The sequence below is a fragment of the Belonocnema kinseyi genome, chromosome 1 (genome assembly GCF_010883055.1).
Source record: "Belonocnema kinseyi isolate 2016_QV_RU_SX_M_011 chromosome 1, B_treatae_v1, whole genome shotgun sequence".
In the NCBI taxonomy this organism is placed as follows: Eukaryota; Metazoa; Arthropoda; class Insecta; order Hymenoptera; family Cynipidae; genus Belonocnema; species Belonocnema kinseyi.
The window spans coordinates 1,486,538-1,498,284 of record NC_046657.1 but is presented as its reverse complement, the minus strand read 5'-3'; the positions used below and the strand labels follow the sequence as shown (position 1 = coordinate 1,498,284).

The following is an 11,747-nucleotide window of genomic DNA, read 5'->3' as shown; positions in this document are numbered from 1 at the left end:
CTAGAAAGGGTGTTTTCAGCTTTTTTGTAAAGCTAGCTTAACTTTGTCGATGAGCTTTGGAGGGTCGATGTTCAAACAATTAACCGGTGGCGGATATTTTAGGACGAGTGTTGCTCTCTCTTCTGAAGAAAGACCAATTTTAATAATGTCCGCCCAGCGGATGGCAATGTCCTCCAGGACAGCCGGCGCAAGGGACCTATCTTCCAGGCAACGTTTTCCAAGAGAATTAATAACGCCTTCTTTAATTTTCTTATTTTGCGAATCAGTGACTTCAGACGTCACCTGTTGCGCCTCGAGAACACTCGAGATATTTGCGGGGAGTGCCAAATTCAAAAGCGGTGACCCTAGTTCTCTTTCTAAGGTTAGTGGATGATCTACTTCCGGTTCCGAAATTTCAGGAGAGTATGCGCCATTTCTTGAAGTAGAGTGTTCTTTTTGTAGGTTGGTAATTTCATAGAGAACTAGGTGTAATTGGGTGTTTTGTAAAAAAAACTGTTACCAAAACAAAATACAACTTATGCTATGTTTATTAATAGTACAAAACATTGTATATGGAATGGAGGATTTATATTAGAATTATTTGCTACTGGAAAACAATTTGTTAGGCTGCCTATGCAACGAACTGCATAGGTCAGATGCTCATTAGAGACTAGTTGACGGTTTCGGTTTTGGAGATGACACGATCTCGATCTCTTAGAGTGACCGGTTCACTTCCGATCCTTGACGGAAATCGACGAAGTGGAAAACCCTAAGGGAAAAACCCCCGAAGATGAAACCCAAGGGTCTAGAGGCCCTTGGTCACATGGTTGACAGATGCGTAAGTAAAGACAGGTAGGCTAACGATTTAAGAACCTTGAAAATAACGTCTAATGACAGGAAAGTTTTTACAGCGATCGGCGATCGTGCCTTCAGACGGTTTAAGCAGCTTATTGCAATAAAGACATAAAATAGAAACTTTAGGAATTTTCGCTTCTAGTAAACACTTACATACACAATTTAGAAGTTAGGATGTTAAAGACAGCTGTTCCTAAATATTGTTCCCAAAGTAACGTAAAATAAATTTTTGCCTTTCGACGAATCGCATAAAAATAAGTATAATATAATTGTTCGACGGAACATAGAGCGTGACCTTCGCCTTTTTCGACGGCTTAATTCTCTGTTGTTTTTTAATTCTACTAAAATCTTTTAATTTTTTTTTATTTCGCTGGATTCTTTCAATTTATTTGGTCTTGAAATTCTTCTGAATCCAATTGAATTTTTCTTAATTATGTGAACCTTTTTCAAATCTATACTCTTTCCTAATTTGATTGAATTTTTCTAAATTATTATAATTTATTTCAATTCCATTGAATTCCATTGGATTCTTAATTCTTTGGGTTTTTTTTTAATTCTACTGAATTCTCCTTTTTTTTAAATACGCTGGATTCTTTGAATTTTAGTGATTTTTTTTAATTCGCCTGTAATTCTTCTGAATTCATTTTATTTCTACTAAATCCAATTATTTTTTCTTTATTCTGTGAACCTTTCTGGATTTTTAAAATTTTCTGAAATTCTTCTGAATTCTTGTAATCCGTCTAAATTATTGTAAATCAATTATATTATATTCAACTGATATTTTCTTAATTTCCAGGTTTTCTTAATTCTCCAGCATTTATTGAATTCTTCAAATTTATTTCTTCTTTGAATACTTCTAAATCCAACTGAATTTTGTTTAAATACGCTGGTTTCTTTGAATTTATTTGGGCTTTATATTCTTCTGAATTCAATTTAATTTGTCTTAATTCCGTGAACCCTTTCAGAATCTTTAAAATTTCCCAATTTGTTTTAATTTTTATGAATTCTTCGAAATACTTTTAATTAATTTCAATTCTATTGAACTCAATTGAATTTTCTTTAATTCTCTAGATTTTTTTAATTCTAAAAAATTCTTATAATTTTTTTTATTCTCTGGATTTTTTAAATTCTCCTGCATTCCTGTAATTCTTCTGAATTCTTTGTTGTTTTTTTTTAAATTCTACTAAAATCTTTTAATTTTTTTTTTAATTTCGCCGGATTCTTTGAATTTATTTCTTCTTTAAATTCTTCTGAATCTAATTGAATTTTTCTTAATTCCGTGAACCCTTTTAGAGTCTTCGAATCTTCGTAATTTGTTTGAATTTTCATGAATTCTTGTAATTCATTTGAAGTCTATTGAACTCTATTGAATTTGTCTTATTTCTTCGAAATTTGTGTGATTCTTAATTCTCTCGTAATTTTTCTGAAATCATTTCATTTGTACTGAACGCAATTGAATTTTTCTTTATTTTGTGAACCCATCTGGAATCTTAAAATTTTCCTAAAATCTTCGAAATTCTTATAATTTTTGTAATTCTTCCGAATTCATTTCAATTCTACTGAATCCAATTGAATACTTCCTAATTCTGTGAACCCTTCTGGATTCTTTAAATGTTCTTAAATTCTTCGGAATTCTTGTCATTCGTCTAAATTATTGTAAGTCAATTCCATTGAATTCAACTGAAATTTTCTCAATTCTCTGAATTTTTTAATTCTCCAGCATTTATTTAATTCTTCTGAATTTATTTAGTCTTTGAATTCTTCTAAATCCAATTGAATTTTTCTTTATCATGTGAACCTTTCTGGAATCTGTACACTTTTCTAATTTGATTGAATTTTTCTAAATTATTGTAATTTATTTCAATTTCATTGAATTCAATTGGATTCTTAATTCTTTGGGGTTTTTTTAGTTCTACTGAATTCTCTTTTTTTTAAATAGGCTGGATTCTTTGAATTTTGGTGATTTTTTTAATTCGCCTGTAATTCTTCTAAATTCATTTTATCTCTACTAAATCCAATTATTTTTTCTTTATTCTGTGAACCCTTCTGGATTTTTCAAATTTTATTAAATTTTTCTAAATTCTTGTAATTCCTCTAAATTACTGTAATTCAATTCTATCGAATTCAACTCAATTTTTCTCAATTCTCTGGATTTTTTAATTTTCCAGCATTTATTTAAATCTTCTGAATTCTTTCAATTTATTTGTAATTTGAATTCTACTGAATCCAATTGGATTTTGCTTAATTGTCTGAATTTTCCTGAATTCTTGTAATTCATTTTAATTTTATTGAACCCACTTGAATTTTTCTCAATTCTCTGGATTTTTCAAATTCTCCTGAATTCCTGTAATTCCTCTGAATTCTTGCAATTTATTTCAATTCTATTGAATTCAATTGTATTTTTCTTAATTCTCTGTTGTTTTTTAATTCTACTAAAATCTTTTATTTTTTTTTTAATTTCGCTGAATCCTTTGAATTTATTTGGTCTTGCAATTCTTCTGAATTCAATTGATATTTTCTTAATTCTCAAGATTTTTGGAATTTATAAACTATCCTGATTTGTTTGAATTTTCCGTTATTCTCTGGATTTTTTTCAATTTTACAAAATCCTTATAATTTTTTTATTGAATTTAATTGTATACTTCTTCATTCTTTGGATTCTTTTTTAATTCTACTAAATTGTTTTATTTAAATATGCTGGTTTCTTTGAATTTATTCTATATGTCTTTGAATTCTTCTGAATTCAATTTAATTTTCATGAATGCTTGTAATCCTTCGAAATATTTTTAATTCATTTCAATTCTATTGACCTCAATCGAATTTTCTTTATTTCTCTGGATTTTTTTAATTCTCCTGCATTCTTGTAATTCTTGCAATTCATTTCAATTCTATTGAATTCAGTTGGATTTTTCTTAATTCTCTGATTTTCTTTTAATTCTACTAAAATTAAATTTTTTTTTAATTTCGCTGGATTCTTTGAATTTATTTGTTCTTTAAATTCTTCTGAACGCAGTTGAATTTTTCTTAACTGCGTGAACCCTTTTAAAGTCTTTGAATCTTCCTATTTTTTTAAATTTGTATAATGTCTTTTAATCCTTCAAAATTCTTGTAATTTATTTCAATTCTATTGAACCCAATTGAATTTTTCTTAATTCTCTGGATTTTTTTAATTCTAAAAATTTCTTGTAATATTTTGTATTCTCTGGATTTCTTCTTCTGAATTCAATTTAATTTTGGTGATTCTTTTTAATTTTCCCGCAATTCTTCTGAATTAATTTCTACTGTATCCAAATGAATTTTTCTGTATTCTGTGAAACCATCTGGAATCTTAAAATTATCCTAAAATCTACGGAATTCTTTGAATTTGTAAATTTCTTCCGAATTCATTTAAATTCTATTGAATACAATTCAATTTTTCTCGATTATTCGAACTCTTTGAAATTCTTGTAAAATTTCTTTAATTCTTTTAAATCTTTGAAATCTTTGAGTTATAAATCGATATGATATCAGAATTATTTATCGTTTTAAATTTAATATTCTAGAATTAAATCATGAATCTAATTTACTCGTTGAAAAAATAATGTTAAAAACCTATATAAATTAAATAGAACTTAGATTTAATTAGTATCAGGAAAAAAAATATATATTTTTAAAAAAACCGGGAATTTCGTTTATTTACAATAAGCAAAAAGAAACAAAAACCTGAAATATTGGAATTATTCATTTGGTTTCAGAAATACACTCATTTATATAAAGTCTCAACGTCTTCCAAACGGTTTTTTCTGTCCTTTTCCCCTCGAGGGTGAAGGCTTCCCGAATTTTTTCTGTCCTTTTCCAGCCGGTGAAAATTTTCCGGGTTTCTGCTTCTTGTCGTTCGCTCTTTAAAAAAAAATAGAGGCAATTAAAACCCGTTAAGATTTTTTTTTAAATAAAATAAATTCTTGAAAAAATGTATATTTACTCATAACGCAATCTTTTCACTCCTTTTCTGCTCGTATCGGTCAAATCTTCAGCGAAAGATGATTTCGTCCTCTTTCGTGCTCCTAAAAATAATTTTTAAAAATTTTATACAGAAAAAAAATAGTAAAAATAAATTAGAATTGAGAAAAATTCGAATAAAATTAATTTTTATTCACCTTTCTTTTCATTAGGGCGACCCTTCTCGTCAACCATCGCTCTGATTTTCTTTTGCCTGTTTGTTTTCTTTGCCAACCTTGCCTGATAGGCCGCGACCTTTTCCAATTCTTTATTTATTCTTTCTTCGGCCGGGTCTACAGGCTCCTTCTTCTTCTTTAATTTTTTCTCCTTCTCTCCCTCCAAACTCGAAGATTCTTTCCTCTTTTTTGATTTTGGTTTCGACTCAGTAAGTTGCAGCCTTTCTGTTTTTTCCCCCCAAAAGTAATCGATTTTATTTTCTATTCAAAGATTTATTTTCACAAGAATAGGGGAATAAATTCTCTTCATAAAATTTAAGTGCAATATTCTTTAAGATTTAAGATCGAAAAAATTTTTTTAACCAAACAAGATGAATTTTCGAAGAGTCGAACTTTGTATAACACATTTTTGATTTTAAATCCAAGAATATTCAATCAAATTGTTGAGTTTTCAAACCAAAAAAAAGACGTATTTTCTATGATAAAAAAAGTTAAATTTTTTCAAACGATAAATAATAATCTTTTACAAAAAAAATCAATTTTCAACAAAAAGTAGAATTTTTAAGCAATTTGTTGAAATTTCTACTAAACTGTTGAAATTTTAATCAAAAAGGGCAAATTTTCTATAAAACTAGTTGAATGTCGAGCCCCCGAAAAATGCAATCTTTGATATTTTAACCGAAAAAGATTTTAATTTTAATTAAAAGCAATAGTTAAATTCAACCAAAAAATACTATTTTTCAACAAATAGTTGAATTTTCAACTAAGGAATATTTTTTACGTCTTGAGAAAAATGAAAATTTCAACAACAAAAAAATAATAATTTTCAACCAAACAGATAAAGTTTTTATGGAATTCTTGAACTTTTGAGCCAAAAGACAACTTTTCTAGAAACAGTTCAATTTTTCAACCCAAACATAATAATTTGTAACAAAAATATTATTTTTCAACAAAAAAGATATTTCTCAACAGAGTAGATGAAGTTTTTATAAAATTGTATTTTTAAGCCAAAAAAAGACGAATTTCCTATAATACAATTTTTTCTAAAAAAAAAGTTGAATTTTTCAACCCAAAAATAATCATTTTTTTAACAAAAATATTAATTTTCAACAAAAAAGATAATTCTAAACCGAATAGATGAAGTTTTTATAAAATTGTATTTTCAAACAAAAAAAAAGACGAATTTCCTGTAATACAATGTTGTCTACAAAAAAGCTGCACTTTTGAACCCAAAAATGATAATTTTTAACAAAAAAATTCAATTTTTAACAAAAAGTAGAATTTTCAAGCAATTTGTTGAAATTTTTAGTAAACTATCGAAATTTTAATCGAAAATGGCAAATTTTCTGTTGAATTTTTTTGAATTTTGAGCCCTAAAATATAAATTTCCAAACAAAAAAATTAATTCTGAACCAAATAGATAAAGTTTCTATAAAATTCTTGAACTTTTAAACCAAACAGACGATTTTATAGAAAAACAGTTAAATTTTTCAACCCAAAAATAATAAGTTTTAACAAAAATATTAATTTTCAACAAAAAAGATATTTCTCAACAGAGTAGATGAAGTTTTTATAAAATTGTATTTTCAAACAAAAAAAAAAACGAATTTCCTGTAATACAATTTTTTCTACAAAAAAAAGTTGAATTTTTCAACCCAAAAATAATAATTTTTTTATCAAAAAAATTCAATTTTTAACAAAAAGTAGAATTTTCAAGCAATTTGCTGAAATTTTTTGTAAACTATCGAAATTTTAATAAAAAAATGGCAAATTTTCTATAAACCAGTTGAATTTTGGGCCCTAAAATATAAATTTTCAAAAAAAAAATTAATTTTTAACCAAATAGATCAAGTTTCTATGAAATTCTTGAACTTTTAAGCCAAACAGACGATTTTATAGAAAAACAGTTAAATTTTGAACCCAAAAATAATAAGTTTTAACAAAAATATTAATTTTCAAAAAAAAAAGATGATTCTCCACCGAGTAGATAAAGTTTTTATAAAATTGTATTTTCAAACCAAAGAAAGATGAGTTTCCTATAATACAATTTTTTCTATAAAAAAAAATTGAATTTTTCAACTCAAAAATATTAATTTTCAACAAAAAAGATAATTCTCAACCGAGTATATGAAGTTTTTATAAAATTGTATTTTCAAACCAAAAAAAAGACGAAATTCCTATAACACAATTTTTCTATAAAAAAAATTGTATTTTTTCAACTCAAAAATATTAATTTCAACAAAACAGATAATTCTCAACCTAGTAGATGAATTTCCTATAATACAATTTTTTCTATAAAAAAAAGTTGAATTTTTCTACTCAAAAAATTTTCAAAACAAAAAAATTAATTTTCAACAAAAAAGATCGATTTTCACCAAAGAATAGAATTTTCAACAAAATGGTTGAAATTTCAAATAAGAAAGGTTAATTCTCTATAGACCAATCGAATTTTGAGCCCGGAAATATGAATTTGCAACAAAAAAGATCATTCTCAACTGAATAGATGAAGTTTTTATAAAATTGTATTTTCAAACCAAAAAGAAGAATTTTCTACAAAAAATTTTGTATTTTTCAACCGAAAATAATAATTTTTTAAACAGAAATATTAATTTTTAACAAAAAAGTTCAATTTTTCACAAAAAGTAGAATTTTCAAGCAATTTGTTGAAATTTTTAATAAACTATCGAAATTTTAATAAAAAATGGCGAATTTTCTATAAACCAGTTGAATTTTGAGGCCCAAAATATACATTTTCAAACAAAAAACTTATTTTGAACCAAATAGATAAATTTTCTATCAAATACTTTAACTTTTAACGATTTTCTAGAAAAACAGTTAAATTTTTCAACAAAAAAATAATAACATTCAACAAAAAAAAATCAATTTTGACAAAAAATTGGAATTTTCAACAAAATGGTTGAAAATTTAAATCAAAAACGCCCCGAAATATGAATATTCAACAAAAAACATAATACTCAACCGAATAGATGAAGTTTTTATAAAATTGTATTTTCAAACCAAAAAAAGACTAATTTTCCACAATACAATTTTTTCTACAAAAAAAGTTGAATTTTTCAACCGAAAAATACTAATCTTTTTAACAGAAATATTAATTTTCAACAAAAAGTTCGATTTTTAACAAAAAGTAGAATTTGTTGAATTTTTTACTGAAATATTAAAATTTTAATAAAAAATGGCGAATTTTCTATAAAAAATATACAAATGTTGAATAAAACCGTTCAATTTTCGACCAATAAAAATTGGATTCTCAACAAAAAATGTAATGTTTGATATTTCAACAAAAAATATTGTTATTTTTAATCAAAAACAGTTAAATTTTTCAACACAAATATAATAATTTTTTTAACACAAATATTAATTTTTAACAAAAAAATTCAATTTTTAAGAAAAAAAGTAGAATATTCAAGTAATTTGTTGAAATTTCTACTAAACTGTTGAAATTTTAATAAAAAATGGCGAATTTAATATAAACCAGTTGAATTTTGAGCCCTAAAATATAAATTTTCAAACAAAAAAAATTAATTTTGAATCAAATAGATCAAGTTTCTATAAAATTCTTGAACTTTTAGGCCAAAAAGTCAACTTTTCTACAGAAAACAGATAAATTTATCTACCCAAAAATAATAATTTTTAATAAATAATATTCATTTTCAACAAAAAAAGATCTATCGGTCCCGAAATATGAATTTGAAAAAAAAAAGATACTCCTCAATCGAATAGATAAAGTTTTTATAAAATTGTTGTATTTTTCAACAAAAAAAAACTTTTCTACAAAAAACGTTTGAATTTTTTAACCCGAAAATAATCATTTTTAATAATAAGTTCACTTTTTACCAAACGAATTTTTTATACACCAATTGAATTTCGAGCCACGAAATTGGAATTTTCAACAAAAAAAGTTAATTTTTAACACAATAATTGAATACTCAACCATTTCCATTTTCAAAAGATGAAATCACTACCAACACTCTTGAAAGTTCAAACTAAAATAAGAATTTTCTATAAACCAGTTGAATTTTGTGTACCAAAAAAATGAAATATTTGATATTTCAATCGAAAATTTATTTTATTTTAATTAAAAATCCAGTTAAATTCAACAAAAAATACTATTTTCACCAAAATAGTTAAATTCTCAAGAAAAAACCGATTAATTTTCAACAAAAAAAAAACGAATTCTTCAGAAAAAAAGTTTAGTTTTCTACCAAGAAATATTTTTCAGTCTTAAAAAAAATGAACCATATTGTGGAATTTTCAAGCAAAAAATACATTTAAATTTTCAACAAAAAAAGGAATTTTCAACCAAATAGTTGAATTTTCAAACAAAAATTACGAATTCTCAAAGAAAAATATAATAGTCGATATTTAAATCGAATTTTTTGTTTTGTTTTGAATCAAAAACAGTTGAATTTATCCAAAAAATACCAATTTTCAAACAAAATAATTACATTAATAACGAGAAAATTTAAATTTTCTATATAATAGGTGATAATAAAACTGAAAAATGTCTTTATTTCAAATCGAAAAAAGTTGAATTAATTAAAAAAACCGATTTTCAACAAAATAGTGGAATCCGAAAAAAAAGGTTTAATTTTCAACCAAAAAGTTGCAATTTTAAAAAAAATAGATTAAATTTGTAAAAAGAGATGAAATTGCAAATCGAAAGGACAAATTTTCAACAAAATTTGTTGAATTTTCAACCACAAAAAGATTTTTTAATCAAGAAAGAAAGAAAACTGCAGGCAAATTATAATTTCAAGGAAAAAAACATTTTCGATACAAAACAAAAAATTTCAAATAACTGTTTCTTTTTTATGTTTCTTTGTTTATTTGCTCTTAAACTTCAAAAAGATTTGTTTTCAGATTTCCGATATGTTGAAAAATTATTTACAAAATTTCGAGGAAATTTCTTTTTAATTTGCAAAATTGTATAAAATTATATGAAAATTTTCAGCCAGTTCAAAGGATATGTAGGGCTTTTCGACGCTTGGAAAAACGTTAAAAATATTTGATAAATTTTCGTAAATCTTTCAGTTTTAATATATTTTCTTAAAATAAATTTGGCAAAAAAAACAAAACATTTTTGTTCGACTATTTTTTCAAAACTACTAAACTAGCAAATGATTTCAAATGTTTTAAAATCTTTTTAAAATGACTTTTTCAAAACAAAAAGTCAATTTCAGTTTTCGTTTGAATTAAAAAAAAAGTTTATTATCTTAAAACTTTTCAAAATCCTGAAAAAGATTCAAAAACACTACTTCAGCATTTTTAAGAATCTAAATTTTATTTAAAATTTGTTGAAATCTTTTCAAAATTTATATTATTAAGATAAATAAAGATAAACCATTTATTACGAAAAAAAGTGCAGAGCTTACGAAAAATAATTATTTTAACAATAGTTTTTGTAATTTATTTTTTCCATACTCTTCCTTCTTATTAATTTTGCCCGAAAATAGGCAAAAAATTTAGCAAATTAAACCATTTTTCAAAAATCTGTAAGAAGCGATATTGGAAAAAAAAAGTAATTTCCAAAAAAGATTGTTTAAATGCAATTTTTTATCTTAAAGAAAAAAGCGAGAAAATGGGAAAATTTCTAGAAAATTGGGGGAAAAAGAGAAATTATTTTTAAAAACGAACCTTTTTCGTCCTTTCTTTCCTTCTTCGTCTGGAACCAACTCCTCCTATTCTTCTCGTTACTACCCTTCAGCAAATTTTCCATCCTGTTTGCTTGATTTTCCATTTTCAACAACTCGCTTTCAGTTTTTTCTTCCGCTTGAATTCGGTCTACATCCGGTTCTAAGGACTGTAATTTTTTGTGATACTTTTCGATAATATCCACGGGTATTATACGCATTTTTACGGAATTTTTAGCTTGTTTGATCACTTGTTTGACTAAAATACGTTCTTGTTCTCCGGCTAGGGAAACGGAAACTCCGGCTCGTCCCGCTCTCGCTGTTCGTCCAACTCTAAAATTGTTTAGATTATTTTTTTGTTTAATCCTCCTAAATTATGAAATCTTTCAGAAAGCCTTTTAAATATAAAACCGTCCTTTCACATTTTTAAGAAGCCGTTCAAGAACTAGATCTTTTTCTTTTCTTTGAAGTCTAAAAGTGAAATTTTCATTTCCAAAAGGACAGATTTTCAATAAAATAATTCAATATTCAACCAAGAAATATTTTTTCAATAACATTGTTCAATTTTCGTGGGGAAAAGACAATTTTTTAGAAACCACCTATATTTTCAATAAAAACATTAATTTTAAACAAAATAATTTAATTTTCAACAAAAAATAGCAATTTACAACAAAAAATATTGAAGATAAATCACTTTAAAAAAGGAATTTCTATTAATTAGATGAATCTTCAATTTTCATTCTGAAGGGACGAATTTTCTTTATTAAGGATTCTACTATCTTGTTCATAAGTAATCTTTTTGAATAGAAAATCCTTTCTTTTGGATTGAAAATTCCAATTTCGGTAAAAAACTAATCGTTTTTGTTTAAAAACTAAATCAAAAAACGAAAAAAGGCGAATTTTTCTTTACAAAACATTAATTTTCGACCGCAAATAGAAAAGTTATTATTTTAGTTAAAAAAATTAATTTCAATTCAAAGCAGTTGGATTTTCTTATCGATTTGATTAATTCTGATCGCATTTAAACAAAAAAAAAAAAGAGAAAAAGGCGAATTCTCTGCAAAAAAAGTTAAACACACCATCCGAAAATATGAATTTTCTACAAAAA

At 25.1% G+C, this 11,747-nt stretch overlaps 1 protein-coding gene across 1 annotated transcript in view; it reads right to left on the bottom strand.

Annotated features, from left to right (window-relative positions):
• Positions 1 to 4,537: 4,537 nt before the first annotated feature.
• Positions 4,538 to 11,747, bottom strand: part of LOC117174048 (probable ATP-dependent RNA helicase DDX27) — a 36,029-nt gene continuing 28,819 nt past the window's right edge. The window contains exons 5-8 of the mRNA XM_033362701.1: positions 10,644 to 10,972; positions 4,971 to 5,213; positions 4,796 to 4,877; positions 4,538 to 4,713 (exon numbers count right to left, since the gene is read on the bottom strand). Coding sequence (XP_033218592.1) covers positions 4,593 to 4,713; positions 4,796 to 4,877; positions 4,971 to 5,213; positions 10,644 to 10,972 — 775 coding nt within the window. The 3' untranslated portion in view covers positions 4,538 to 4,592. The remainder of the gene's footprint in view (positions 4,714 to 4,795; positions 4,878 to 4,970; positions 5,214 to 10,643; positions 10,973 to 11,747) is intronic.